The 12,783-nt window shown below is 48.7% G+C and overlaps 1 protein-coding gene across 1 annotated transcript in view; it reads right to left on the bottom strand.

The window, feature by feature from the left end:
* LOC112586431 (ATP-binding cassette sub-family A member 13) overlaps nucleotides 1-12,783 on the bottom strand; it is a 115,506-nt gene that overhangs the window by 46,611 nt on the left and 56,112 nt on the right. Inside the window, exon 20 of the mRNA XM_045166516.1 lies at nucleotides 4,868-5,062. Coding sequence (XP_045022451.1) covers nucleotides 4,868-5,062 — 195 coding nt within the window. The remainder of the gene's footprint in view (nucleotides 1-4,867; nucleotides 5,063-12,783) is intronic.

Below are 12,783 nucleotides of genomic sequence, written 5' to 3' on the forward strand. Positions count from 1 at the left end.
ATCCAAACCACTTTCAAAATTCTTTCTAGTACTTTTCTGGCGGTTCAGTGGTTAAGACTCCATACTTCTACTGCACGTGGGAAGGATTTGATCCCTGGTGGGGGACCTAGGATCCCACCTGCAACGTGGCCATAAACAAACAAATGAATAAATAAAACAATCAGTGCATGTGTGCTAAGTCACTTCAGGTGTGTCTTACTCTTTGTGACCCCATGGACTGTAGCCCACCAGGCTCCTCTGTCCATGGGACTCTCCAGGCAAGAGTATTGGAGTGAGTTGCCACGCCCTCCTCCAGGGAATCTTTCCAACCCAGGGACTGAACCTTCGTCTCTTACATCTCCTACGTTGGCAGGCAGGTTCTTTACCACTAGTACCACCTGGGAAGCCCAAAATAGTTCGCATCTGTATCTAAAGGCTGAGTCTTAACCTTGAATACTTACATTTACAAAAAAATTGAGTAATTAAGCATCCAATTTAAGAGGTTAGAAAATGAGCAACAAAATTACCCCTAAAGAGATCAAAAAAGGAAACATTTAATAATAATGATAGAAGCAGAAATTAATGAACTGGGAAACAACAGCAAAAATGATAGAACTAAAAAACATTTTTTTTAATCTAAAAAAATATTTCTGTCTTTGGGGTGCCCTGAGTGGAAATTTAAGAAGAGAGTCAAAATGAGACAGTTGTTATGTGTGAGACAGTTTCCATCTACCCACTGCCTCCCTGGGTCACAGCACACATCGTTTCCAGTCCTCCTTGCCCCTGCAGGCTGTGTGCTGGGGCTGGTTTTGTGGGTGAAGAACCTGAGCTCAGAGAGATGCAAGGGTTCCCACAGCATCACAGCTGGATGGTCAGGGCCAGGACTGCAACCTGGGTGCTCTAGAGACGTCAGTGTCTCCTTATCGTGGGACCCGCCTGTGCCGTCACCACTGAATGCTCTGCACTTGACTTAGGCATGGCATCCTCTCCGTTCGGGAATGTAAATTCCACGGAGGCAGGGATTTTTGCCTGTCGTGGTCACTGATGTGGCCACAGGGACTAGAACAGCCTTTGGCAATACTGGTTGCTTAGCACAGGGAACTCTACTCAATGTTCTGTAATAATCCATAAGGTTATTTCCCCTTTCCTATAAGGGGAATGGAGCTTCCCAGGTGGCTCAGTGGTAAAGAATCCGCCTGCAGTGCTGGAGATGCAGAAGACTTGGGTCTGACCCCTAGGTTGGGAAGATCCCCTGGAGGAGGGCATGGCAACCCACTCTAGTACTCTTGCCTGGAGAATCCCGTGGACACAGGAGCCTGGTGGGCTACAGTCCACAGGGTCGCAAAGAGTCAGGCACAACTAAAATGACTGAACACACACATATAAGGGGAAAGAATCTGAAAAAATAGTCATGTATGTATAAGTGAAGCACTGTGCTATATATCTGAAACTAACACAATACTATAAACCAACTATAATTTAAAAGGTTAAAAAAATTTTAAGAAGATTGTCATGGGATTTCCCTGGCAGTCCAGCGGTTAAGACTTTGCCTTCCAAGGCAGGGGGTGTGGGTTCAATCCCTGGTCAGACAGCTAAGATCCCACATGCCTCATGGCCAAAAAACCAAAACAGAAACAATACTGCAACAAATTCAATAAAGATTTTTAAATGGTCCAGATCAAAAAAAAAGTTTTTTTGGAGACTGTGTTAGGAGAAAATGTCAACAAACAAACAAATAAATGAAAATTTCCAAAAAATACCAGTCTGTGGATGAATGGGTAAATCAGCAAACTCTGCCTCTTCCCACAGAGGTGGAGGCTGCACAGTAGTCTCCTCCCTTTGCTCTCATCTGAATTTCCAGGTTTGCATACTCGGGCCTTGGCCCCTAAGAATTCTGCACCTGCCACATGGCTGCTGGCTCTGCCCCTGACCTGCGGGACAGAAGCCCCGCTCTGTCCCTCACACACTCAAAACAAAGCGACTGTCCTCAGTTAAGGCAACAGAGACACCTTGGACAGGAGCAAAGGGATTGCAGGCTCTTGTCACATTTCCACGGCCTTTCTAACTGCAGCTGCACCTGAGAAGTTGCCCTCGGGGACACTGGCTGTTGCGTGGCTGGATTTGGGACCCAGCACCTAAGGCCAGAGGAACACACTGGACATTAACCGCAAATGGTGTCTTGTGAAAGGCACCTTAGCTTCGCTGTCAGTCGAGAGGCCCGGGGCGTAGGCTGAGCCTGCTGATGCCTGGGCTTGGTGTGGCTCCCATGTGCATCCGTGGGGCTCTAACACCAGAGCATCACCATGGACCAACAGGCTTCCCTGGAGCCGGGAAGCTAGAAGGAGCTGGTGTTACTAACAGTGTGTCCATTTCATGGTGTCTGGAGAGCGACTCCAACCCAGTATTCCATCCCTATGGCCCTTGTCAAAGTAACTATCTGGGCCCCAGAAGCACCAGTTTCAAATCGGTCGCTTCTGTGTGCCTAAGAGAGCTGGCCTCTGCTGGGCGGCATGTTTCCGAAACTGCACGTGGAACCGTGAAGAGACCAGCTGAGCACAGGACCCACCCGCCTGCACGTGAGCTGGAGGCCCGGACACTCCTCGGTGGGGGCGGCCTCACCAGTCATGGAGACTCAGGACATGTTCATTCTCCTGCTTGTGGGCTTGAAATGAAAATTCTGAAATGTTCAGAATTAATTCTCATCCTGAGAGTTATTCTTTGTTCTGTGTGTGTGTGTATGATACAACATCCACCCACTGGATTCTTGGAGTTACTGAAAAGAGGGAGGCCACGAAGGAAATAGGACTGGACTGGCAAATCTGCCTTTTCCTGAGCCCAAAACTGTCCTTTGGGATGTGGAGTGCCTAAAGCCACCGTGCTAACTCTGATCGGCCCAGATGTCGGCTGATCTCCCTGGGGAGAAACTTGGAGCAAGACCAGCCCCTAGAGGTCAAGGGTGAAGGGTCTGGAGACATAAACAGAGTGGAGGCCGGAAGATGAGGAAGTTCTAGACGAGGCAGGACCAAGAGCGCAAGATCGAGGGCATGAGCCATGTGCGTGCAATCCCTCGGGCGTAACTCCTGTGTGCAGGGGGGACTGGGCTCCCCAGGCAGCTGTCCCCACGGTCACCTTCAGCTCCTTCTCACTCACACTATAACCATCGGTTCCTCCCATCTCCCACCCCTCACCTGCTGGGCGTGGGCATGTGGTGGCGGTGGGGGAGGTAACAAGCTGGTTCACACAGGAAGGGGCTGCCCGATGCCCCCACCATCTGCACACCTTCTCCTGGACAGGCCCCGGCACGTCCCCTCATGGGACACAGTCCATGTGCCCCAGGATGTAACGGGGGGCAGAGGAGGTCACGGCCAAGGTAGGGAAGTGGCTCTGACTCAGAGGGGCCACTAGGAGTGATGGGCAGCAGAACCCAGCCTCCCAGAGAAAGTCAGACCAGTGCTCCTCAAAGAGGAGGGAGCAGGTGCTAAGCTCGGGTGGTGACTCTGTTCACTGGTTGCCGGGAGCCGGCATATTCCATATTGAGTGCATATTGCATATTGCATATTGCATATTGAGTGCAGCACTTTCCACAGCATCATCTTTCAGGATCTGGAATAGCTCAACTGGAATTCTATCACTGCCGGGAGCCAGCGTGAGGAACTCCGCCCATGACAAAGGTCATGAGGAAGGAGGCTCGGCATACGCAAAGGCAGGATCAAGCCTCAGGAGTCCCCCTGGAAATTCTCGAGCATCTACCCCCCAAAACCAGAGTCTGCCTACTTTCTGCTTTGTGCTTTCACCTACACCTCTGACTTTACGGGGGGCTGTCCCCCACTACCTCTCTCTGAAAAAAGAGTTAACTTACAGCTCCATGTTCTAAACTGTCTAAATACAGATTCCTTTGAGCAGTTAAAAGATTGATTAGAAATTGTATTGGTGAAGGGATTTTCACTTGTTGGGCCAATGTTTGCTGCTAAGTTTCCATATCCCTTACCTGCTGTGTCCCTGGCAGTGTATTGATTAATATAATTGGTGTAAGTAGTAGCTTTAATGTTTGTAACCTGGGACCCTTGAGTTAATTCTTTTTCTTGTTATAGCCCACCACACCTTTGCTCTGTAGGAATGCAACTTTATCTAATGCTTTTGGAGGGTGGCTCCTGACCAATCACCTTTAGAGAAAAATAAGTTTTCTGAAGAAAGTGTCTTAAAATGTTAACAGGCCTCTGGGCCAGAAGATGATGCAAATCACCTAAGCTTTTGCATATGATATGTTTGCAGGAAGAAAGCCTGGCTGGCTGCATGACTCTACCCCTTCCCCCATTATCCTCTATGGATAACTTAAGATATAAAAACTACTTTGGAAAATAAAGTGCGGGCCTTGTTCACCAAAACTTGGTCTCCCCATGTCGTTCTTTCTCTCACCTTCTGGCTGAATTATTCAGCCTCTTTTCTCCACTGAATTTCCTCACTGAGCTATCCTTATTTCAGCCTCTTTTCTCCACTGAATTTCCTCACTGAGCTATCCTTATTCTATTACTCTTTATATCCTTAATTAAAGTTTAATTAAGCAGTTGTTTCCTGATCCTCGCCGACGCCGTCCCCGCTTCCAATTCCCTGGATCCACCGGGGCAGGACCCCGGCAACTGGTCCTTCCACAGTGAGCACGCTGACTGCCACCAATGCTGTGCCAAATGTCCTGATGGGTCTAACTGCAAGGGCCCTAGAAAATCTCCTGAGCAACCCTTGATTCCGAACCCCCCCACCCAGAGGTGGTGCCCAGGAGGCTCGGGGACAGGCCAAGGCTGTGAAGTCTGCACCTGCCTTGCTGGCCCTGATGCATCCACACCGGCCCCTCATGCTGCCCGAGCCAGGCCAGCACCCGCCTTCCCCTTACTTTGTAAACGAAGTTCCGCAGGTCCAGGTTTTGAGCCAACACCACAATCATGGAAAACACCTGGGCCCTGGGCAGGCCACATAGCTCCATCGCTGCAGACTCGGACTTTCCATCTTCAGGGAACTGGAGCAGGAGCTGAAGAACGTCCCTGTTGCAACTTCCAGACAAAGCCACTGTCAGGGCGCTGGACAGCACCTGTGTCAAAGCATGAGGGTTGGACCTAACTATGCCTGAGATGTCGAGTCCCCAGACTCAGAAGGCCCCCAGTGATGAGACCTTGGAAACCCCATTCTCCCAAGATGCTGAGCCTTTACCTGCATATTCATGGATTCCCCAAACTCTGTGCTATTTCAAACATTTTGAATGGAAAGGTTTCCAAAATGTACACATAATCCCCTGAATCTGTAAGCAACAGAGTGATGACTTGGGACCTTCAGGCCCCCAGCTGCCTCCCGCCCTCCACCCAAGATGCTCTCAGAAGTCATGTCTGTGTTTCTCCCTCTGACAGTGAGTCTCAGCCTTTGCTCTCAGGTTATCAGGGTTTTTTGTTTGTTTGTTTGTTTGTTTGTTTTTGCTGTTATCAGCATGAACTATTTTTTCTCCTCCATCTCCAAGTGGAAACCAGATTTCCAAGGCAGTTATCATTTTTGAAAAGAAAAAGCAAACAGTGTGAAAAGCAGGGCCCCACTGTTCCCTCTGTGAGAGGGCTGGGGCTGCGTCTCCGCCTGGGAATGAATTCCGGTTAATGGTCTTCCAGTTAATGTGACAAATTATAAAGCAGAATTTAAAACAAGCAGCAGACTTCCTGTTGTGTTCATACTCTGATGGCTGCGATTACTGCAAAATGTTCTGGCTAAGAGGGGCCCTCTGTGAACAAGAGCTACTGTTCCCTTATTAGGAGCCTTGTGAACATGGAGAACTCATCAGATGCTTTCATGTAATGCCATAAAGAGCCCCCAGAATCATTAAGAAGTAGAATGATGGACTAATAGGGGTTCTCTAGAGAAATAGAAACTATAGGATATGTATCTTCCAGGAGATTTTTTTAAGGAATTGGCTCACTCAGTTGTAGGGACTTGGCAAGACCATGCTCTGCAGGGTCAGCTGGCATCAGGGAAGCCCAGGGACAAGCCAATGTGGCAGACTAGCCCCAGGAGCCATCTGGAGGCAGAATCCCCCTTCCCCGGGAAGCCTCTGTCTTTTTACTTAGTTCTTCAACCGACTGGATGAGGCCCACCCATAGTACAAAGAGTAATCTGCTCAAGACTGGATTACAAGGAGATCAAACCAGTCAGTCCTTAAGGAAATCAATCTTGAATACTCATTGGAAAGACTGATGCTGAAGCTGAAGCTCCAACACGTTGGCCTCGTGATGCAAAGAGCTGACTCATTGGAAAAGACCCTGATACTGGGAAAGATTGAGGGCAGGAGGAGAAGGGGGCAACAGACAATGAGATGGTTGGATGGTGTCATTGATTCAATGGGCATGAGTTTGAGCAAGCTTGGGGAGAAGGTGAGGGACAGGGAAGCCATGAGGTTGCAAAGAGTCGGACAGAACTGAGCAACTGAAAAACAGCGACCATCTGCACAAAGTCTACAGATATCAATGTTAATCTCATCTAAAAAATAACTTCACAGGGACACTTAGATTGCTATTTGCCAAATATCTGGGTACTGTGGCCTAGCCCTATATACATATAAAACTAACCATCACAAACGGAGAGAGAATTTAATATGCTGATGGACATTTTGAATCTTTGAGAAAGATGTTGTTTTCATACCTAATTAACCAAAAGCTCTTTTTCCACAGGGGACTTACAAGGCAGTCTCTAAGGGAAGGTGCATGCCTCTGGTTGAAAGAGGGTTTCAAAGAGGGGTTGGGGGTAATGTACATCCACCCTTCACTTCGATTAGGGAAGCCTCTCTTTGGCCAGTTCTGTAAAACAGACTTCCATGGAAGTTCTCCTTAAGTCGGGATCACTGCCCCGGTCTCATGTGGGCACCAACCAGAACCAGCTGGTGAGGGTCCCTCTGCACCATCTCAGCATCAAGTGTGGTCCCCAAGAAGGATCGTATTCCATGCATCATTTAGAATTTAGCCCTAAAGCCAACATTTGTCTTAAAACTTGTATACACGTCTCTCAACCAACGGGGAGGGCCCAGGGGCTGCCTTCATGCAGAAACCTCACGGCCACACCACACACAGAACAGCGCCTTGCAGCGTGTCTGCTTCCATGCCTGCTCTGTGCCTCCCTACTTCATTCTTTATCTTTGTTTTTAATTTTACTGTGACCACTTTCCCTGCTCAAAAGATGCCTCAAACAGGCAGGGAGTAAGAAAAACAGAGAAAATACTCAGTTTTGTTGGACTCGAAATATCATGGGTGAATCTGTTTTAGAGTCAGTCATCTTTCAGCTCAGACTAGTCCAGGCAGTTTAATTAAACATGCGGATGCCAACTTGCCAGCACCTTTCCTACATGTCCACATCTTCTTGGAAAACTTCAAGGAGCCAGGGGTCCAGGGCAGACAGCTCCCCACCACTGTGATCCAAGCACACACACACACACACTCGATGAGACATTCATTCACGTTCACAGACTCCCTATAAAAGCGGAAGTGATTGCCAGGAGAGATATTTACATTTTCAGCAGGAGCTTGTTTCCTGGGATCTGCCAAAACTCTAACTGCGCTCAGAGCAGCAGTTCAGAGGTGGGTTTGCACAGCTGGTAATTTCAGACTCAGAGGCACACAGAAACACTGGGAGGAATCACTGTTCTCAGCCTACCTGTGACTAGAAAAAAAGCACCGACAGTGACGGGGAAGGATGGGGAACATCACAGGAGGTGACTGGGCCACCTCTGCTTTTGTCAAAGCAAAGAAGTGGACTGGATACTAGGCACCAGTTTCTACAGGACAGAGAGGAGCTGGGGCCCAGCTCCCAGGGTCCCATCGGGCTTGGATCTGCCAGCACAATGAAGAGGCCTGGGTGGGGTGCGATGAGAGGGCAGTAGGTGGCTCCTAGACCATCTGGAAGGGCTGCAGCCACACACAGTGGGAAGACCACGGGGAGGACTCAGGAAGGATCCAGAATAAGGCAACTCCAACTCCTCCTGTGGGACCCCCCAGAGGTCAACACTGTTAGCCTGAGTTTATCCATCTGAGCAAAAGAGACGATAACAAGACCCAAAAGTGCTCCAAGGGGAGAACCAAACGAGATCATTATAAATGACACGCAGCCCAGTGACATCCATTATAGCTGACAGGAGGCTAACAGCAAAAACAGAGCTTGACTTACTGGAATGTGAAAAAAGATGTATAAGAATTAGATGGGTTTATTGATTGAAAAGTATTGAATTTAAGAACGAGAGTTAAATTAGTGAATTCCTTCTTTGCTTCCATACTCCTATAAAAGTCTATGGGCCAGTATCAAGCCCCCCATCCTGTCCTGAAGTGGCAATAAGGGGGAGGGCCTGCCCCTAAGACAGTCACCCACCAGCTACAGGCCTGGTGGGAAACTCCACTCCCCCACAGAACCCCAACCCCGGCCCATCCCCAGGGCTCCCTCCTCCCAGGGCTTCAGACAGTATAACATTCTATTACCAAGAGTGTTTTAGAAGTCAAGAAGAAAGTTAAAACCACCTTAGCTTTATCTCTTAAAGTAAACTTTAGAAAAGACTGGCAGATAATGTCAGTCCTGGTATGAATTCTGATCCTGGGTTAGCTACAAGCCCTTTAAGAATATGGAAATTGCTAAAATCATGCCAGATCAATACAAAGTCATTTTATTTCGAAGGCAGAGTAGTATGTTACCAGGGCACTAATGGTAAAGAACCCTCCTGCCCAATGCAGGAGACATAAGAGATGCAGTTTTTATCACTGGGTCAGGAAGATCCCCTGGAGGAGCGCATGCAACCCACTCCAGTATTCTTGCCTGGAGAATTCTATGGACAGAGGAGCCTGGTGGGCTACAGTCCATGGGGTTGCAAAGAGTCGGTCGTGACTGAAGTGGCTGAGCACACACGCGAGTTACCGGTTGTGCTACAGCTGGTCTATGAGCCCAAACTGTTAAACAGGTGCAGGCTGGCGACTCCTCAGGTCACAAGCCTCTTTCTATATTGATAACACAATTGAAGATATAGAAGGTGTGCTTTTCTCCTTTGTGACTGGCCAAGATGAGAGACAAATAACACTCTGCAAAGTAGATCAGGACTGAAAACACCTTGATGGTTAGAATAACTGGCCAGAACCAGTAAGAAATACTTTCTGCAGAAATTAATGCAATCAATCTTAAGACTTAGGCTTAAAAATATTTACCTAAGTGTGAGTAATGAAAGAGAGGCCCCATTAGAGGGGCCATTCAACATTTTTGTTTCTTTACTGACAGTGGGGGTCTGAAGCTCCCCAAGTTAAAAGGACCTATGTAAGCTCTGGTCTGAAGCCACGGGGGTGGGGTTACCTGCAGGCACGGCTGGCACCAGCTCCCTCAGGTAAGATGCTGCGTGGTTGGCAGTGCCTTTTTTTTTAATATATTTATTACTGATGCATTTGAATGCACAGGGTCTTAGTTTCGGTACTCAAGATCTTTGATCTTCACTGTGGCATGCGGGTCTTCAGTTGCAGTACCTAGGATCTAGTTCCCTGACCAGGGATGAAACTCAGGCCTCCTGCATTGGGAGCTCGGAGTCTCGCCCCTCGACTACCAGGTAAGTCCCTTAAAGGGCACACCTGGCCACAGTCCTCTGCGTGGGCCAGAAACTCTAAACTCCACTCACAAAGTAATTATTTCTTTCTCTCTCAGGGAAGAGAAAAGCCAGAATGAGCCAGTTGTTTACCGGGGTCTGCTCTGAAGCGAGTTACACCAAGAACTATCCATTGCAGCTTTCCAGAAGACAAGCCTCATGCGCTGTAACAAATGGGATGTGTGGAGCTGGCTGAATCCTGACCAGGCATCTCTAAGCTAACAGAGCACCAGTCGCTCCTGATGCTCAGTGATGGCCTCCTCGAGTGAGAGAGAGAAACTGCGCCAGGCCCACCAAATGCACGCATTTCTGCCCGAGGGACATAAATAAGACAAGGTTTCAGAGTACCTCCTCCCTTTAGAAGCCTCCCAGGAGCGATCAGAGCCAGGGCAGCCCTTCCCTTCCTCCCTCCATAAGTACCTGGGTGCTGGGGGGAGGGAAGGGACAAAGCTGCTGAGGATGCTAGAACCCAGTCTTCCCCAGCTGAGAGCATCCAGGGAGAAGAAGCACCTCTGGCTGCTCTCTCAGTCTATGGCCCTGAACTCTTAGACCTCGCTGTGACATTTAAAAGAATAAAAATGTGGCCTGGAACACACAGGGAGGAAGTCACTGCTAACCTGAGCCAAGAACATCGCATCCCAGCGTAGGAAGCTTGGTTGGTCTCAGGCGGGGGAAGGGGATTCAGTCCGGGAGGTGGACTCCAGGACCCAGGAATCTATGATTCGGGTTTAACCTGGAGATACAGGCGTTCATGGACAGAGCGTGGGGAGAGAGGGGCTTCCCAGGTGCCAGTGTCCCCACCAGTCGGCCCGGCTCCGTCCCTTTCTGCCTCCTCGGGAGCGCTGACCTGAGTCGGCCAACCTGTGGCTCTCCCGTGACTTCTCACAGTGGGGATTTCTCCCCATTTCCGTCTGAGCCCTCAGCCCCATCCTCGGGGCAGCTCCTTACGCCCAGGGGCTCCCTCACTGCACGGCTCACACTGAAACGCCACCTCACACATGCTTCTGGAACTCTGCTGCACAAACACGTCTATTTATCTCGCAAGCCAACCCACAGACACCTGCTGCCTTCGGGGAACTGCGGACTCCATGTCTGGAAGCTCTGAGACCTCTGAGGTAGGTGATGAACTGAACCACTGGCTGAGGGTAAGGCAAAGCGAAGCGAAGTGAAGTCGCTCAGACTCTTTGAGACCCCGTGGACTGTAGCCTACCAGGCTCCTCAATCCACGGAATTCTCCAGGCAAGAATACTGGAGTGGGTTGCCATTTCCTTCTCCAGGAGATCTTCCCGACCCAGGGAAAGGCAGAGAAGTTCAAAGAGAGAAATGCCGAAGTTACTACTGATAATATGTATTAAGAGATGCTGCCATCAACCTAACAATCTAGAAGAATCTAGGGCCCAAGTGTCACTTAACCAAACATGAATTTATTATCTCAGATTTATAGGCACACAAGAGTTCATGTATCCACTTAGGCAGCACAGCAAATATTACTAACTTACATTACTAATCTGAATCCCAAGAATGCAAGCTTTTTAAACGCCCCTGCCGATAGCCTCACCATCCAGTCACTCGGGTGACCATCCGCAGTGACCCACATGGTCAGAAGGACGTGCACAAAGAAAGCACTGCACAACCACCTCAACCGCAAAGGCGCCTTAGACCTCGAGCCCTCGCAGGACCCAGCCCTCCCGCGGCAGAGCGTCAGCGACACCTGGCGGCCGCTTGCTAATCAGGCAGCAACCTCTGCGGTGCTAAGTCGCTTCAGTTGCTACAGACTATAGCCCGCCAGGCTCCTCTGTCCATGAAATTCTCCAGGCAAGAATACTGGAGTGAGTTGTCCATTTCCTTCTGCAGGGGTTCTTCCTGACCCACGGATCAAACCTGGGTCTCCCACACTGCAGTCAAATTCTTTACCAACGGGGAAGTAAACCCCCATGCGAGAGCCAAAAGGTGATCTCAGCAAAGCACTTGCGGAGGATCCAGATGAAGTTCACCTGCTCTGCCCTGCATGGGCAAACCCAGCCTATGTCCCCATCTCCTTACTCCTGGGCCTCAGTGCTCCTCCCCCACCAGGTGGTGGCCTGCCCGCTGCTGTTCCACTGCTCCAACATGCTCTCAGGTTGCACAGCATTTCCTACTGAAAGGAAATCAGTTTGGGAATCAGGAACGAACATCACCACCAATTTTACCCTTTCTAACTCTGGTCAAGTCCAGACAACAATTGTAAAGAACAACAGTGCATAGGAACCTGGAATGTTAGTGAGAGAGTCAATTCCCAGGCAGATTGATAAGAAGTTCAGGGTCCCCAAGGAGGAGAAAGGGGTCTGGGGCTCTCAAAGTGGAGATTGGGGGTCTGGAACTCTCAAGGAGGAGAAAAGGACAAACTTTTTTTCCTCTGCATTCCTTAGTCTCAGTCAATTACAAAACTCAGTTTAAATTCTGTACTAGGGATTATATAACAACACTGGATCCGGCTGGAGGACAGTTTCTCCTTCCTGAAAACCTTCTGACTAACCCTGATATCTTAGAATGTATATTATGGCAGTAGGTCTGGAGGATCTTTCTATTGTTAAATTCTAATCTTGTTATCCTAAACTGTACATTGTGAGAGTAGGTCTCATAAAATTTTCACAAACTTGAGACATTTTTTTATTCACTATAATAACTAATTAAAAGGTATAAGGTATATAACTCCATTGCTAACACTAGCAAGGGGGTACTCTTTGTGACCCCTTCTGATGTCTATGTCAGAAGCTTTCTCTATCCCTTTTACAGTTTAATAAAATTCTATTGCCCAAAAGCTCAGAGCAATCAAGCCTCGACTCTGGCCCCAGATTGAGTTCTTCTCTTCCAGAGGCCAAGAATCCCTGGATCTTTTCATGGGTCAGCAACAACCATTCATTAGGTCCATGAATCAAGGTAAATTGGAACTGGTCAAACAGGAGATGGCAAGAGTGAATATCGACATTTTAGGAACATCAGCGAACTAAAATGGACTGGAAATGGTGAATTTAACTCAGATGACCATTATATCTACTACTGCGGGCAAGAATCCCTTAGAAGAAATGGAGTAGCCATCACAGTCAACAAAAGAGTCCGAAATGCAGTACTTGGATGCAATCTCAAAAATGACAGAATGATCTCTGTTCGTTTCCAAGGCAAACCATTCAATATCA

Source organism: Bubalus bubalis, chromosome 8 (genome assembly GCF_019923935.1).
Source record: "Bubalus bubalis isolate 160015118507 breed Murrah chromosome 8, NDDB_SH_1, whole genome shotgun sequence".
Classification (NCBI taxonomy): domain Eukaryota; kingdom Metazoa; phylum Chordata; class Mammalia; order Artiodactyla; family Bovidae; genus Bubalus; species Bubalus bubalis.